This window comes from Gracilinanus agilis, chromosome 5, assembly GCF_016433145.1.
Source record: "Gracilinanus agilis isolate LMUSP501 chromosome 5, AgileGrace, whole genome shotgun sequence".
NCBI lineage: Eukaryota > Metazoa > Chordata > Mammalia > Didelphimorphia > Didelphidae > Gracilinanus > Gracilinanus agilis.
Window position 1 is genome coordinate 284461412 of NC_058134.1, and position 2403 is coordinate 284463814.

General features: G+C 35.3%; 1 protein-coding gene across 1 annotated transcript; it reads right to left on the reverse strand.

The window, feature by feature from the left end:
- Window positions 1-776: 776 nt before the first annotated feature.
- On the reverse strand, window positions 777-1715 carry LOC123249103 (olfactory receptor 6C2-like). The gene has a single exon (XM_044678086.1). It carries the CDS (start codon window positions 1713-1715, stop codon window positions 777-779), a length of 939 nt encoding a protein of 312 aa, XP_044534021.1.
- Between the last annotated feature and the right edge of the window lie 688 nt (window positions 1716-2403).

Genomic DNA, 2403 nt, shown 5'->3' on the forward strand with positions numbered 1-2403 from the left:
AAGCAGAAGTGTAGTAAGGGCTAGGCAATTGGAATTAAGTGACTTGCCTAAGATCACAAAACTAGATAAACCTTTATTTCTAAGTCATATATCCATTTTGACTTTATCTTGTTTATGATGTGAGATATTGAAAAATGTCTAGTTTCTGCCATTCTTTTTTCTGTATTTCCCAGAAGTTTTTGACAAATAATGAATTCTTCTCTCAAAAGCTTGGATCATTGTTTATCAAACACTAGGTTACTACGGTCATTCACTATTGCTGACTAGACTATTTTGAGACTTTTCCTACTGAGTTCTTCACTTCATGTAGGGTACCTTTTTCCTCCCTTCCAATTTTTATTTTTCTTTTGCATGTTTTCCTGATGGTTAGATTCTAAACTTCCTGGAGGGGACAGGGATTGCCTTTCTTTTTTCATATTTTTACCTTTGTTATTAGAATAGCATCTAGTACATACTAAACACTGGCTGGAAAATTTTTAGTATAAATGAGTTATATATAGTTGGTTTCAAATAAATATCCTTTCAATTTTACAGAAATGATATTATAGAACAAAGTGATAGAAAGCAAGTAAAAACTTTAGAAAGCATCTGTCACCTTAGAAAGAGGCATGACCTGGGAAGGAGAAAGGTGGGAGTTTTTGGATAGGAGAGAAAAGGATCTGTGAGATTCCATGCCAAGCTATGCATAAAAGGTCATTAATATGAGAATCAAAGGGATCATAAAAATTATTCAAAGCTATTTAGATTTTTTTTACGTGTTGCACCTCTAATGCTTCTTACAGCTTTGAGATCAATACAATTCTTTTGAATGAATCTTTAAAAGCTTGTATCACTTGTTTATTCCTCAAGGTATAAATAAAGGGATTCATTACTGGAGACACAGAGGTTGCGAGCACTGTCACCACCTTGTTTAAAGCTACCCCTTCTTTTGCAGAAGGTTTGATATAAATGAAGATGCAGGTGCCATAGGTCATCGAAAGTACAATCATGTGTGAGGAACAAGTAGAAAAGGCTTTTTTCCTTTGCTGGGCTGAAGGAAATCCTAGAATAGTCCTGGCAATAGAGGAATAAGAAAGAACCACTAACACTAAAGTGATAATGAGTGTCAACACAGCAGAGATTAAAATCATTTTTTCTATTAATTCTGTATCAGAGCATGTGATCTCCAACAGAGGTAATGCATCACAGAAAAAGTGGTCAATGACATTGGAGTCACAGAATTCTAACTGAAAAGCCAGACTGAGTGGTGGAAGAATGATCACCAACCCAGACATCCAACACCCTATCAGGAGCTGGTTACAGACTCTGTTGTTTATGATAGCTGCATAGTGCAGGGGTTTACATATGGCGACATAGCGGTCATAAGACATAGCAGCCAAGAGGAAAAATCCCGAGGCTCCAAGGAAGATAACAAAAAATAATTGAGTGAAACATGCAGCATAGGTCACAGTATCATCCCCAGTTGACATGTTGTACAGGAATCTTGGAATACAGACAGTTGTGAATGACAATTCTAAGAATGAAAAATTTCTAAGAAAAAAATACATAGGAGTTTTGAGGTGTGGATCCAAGAAAGTTAGGGTGATAATAGTCAAGTTACCAGTTAAATTCAGTATGTAGGTAAGAAATAGAAAGATAAAAAGGAGAACCTGCCACTGTGGATCATTTGTCAATCCCTGAAGAATGAAGAATGTTATCCCTGTATGGTTTCTCATTCCTGACTTCTCTATTAAAATGGATCTGTGAGAGAGAGAGAAAGAGAGAGAGATTGATTCTGAGTCTAAGAAGAGCCATGTTAGAATGCAGCAACAATTCAGGTACTTTGGATATAAATGTTATAAGGCACTCTTGGTTCCTTTTTTATTTCATTGGCTTAAAAATATTCTCCTAACATTCTGTTATCCTCAGTGTCTTTCAGCTATGGACCAGTTAATGCTCAGAGTACTTTTGTAAAGATTTTTGTTCCTAGTCTGTAATTCCTTCTTTTCTGAGTCCCTTTCCTCCATGTCATTTCTTCTTTTTATTTTCCCATTATAATGATTTCCAGCTATACCATCTTTACTGAATCTCTTTGTGATATAGGAAAAAAACAACCTTAGACCAACACAATGAGTATCTATGATAATATATACCAAATACACATTTGTTCACATACCACAAGGATTTTGGCCATTATCCAATTGTGAGACAATCATTTCTTAACCATTTTGTTGCTGCTCTGTCTGTCTTTCACCTTCTGTGGGAATATACTTAGATTGATCACTGGCTAATAGTTTAGTCACTTTTCTCAGAAAATTTCAAATTATTTTATGGATTATTTTGGCCATCCATACCTAGACTAATAGTAAATTAGTTTGCTTCCCTTCCCCCAAGCCCAGATACTCTCAAATTGGTTATTTTATC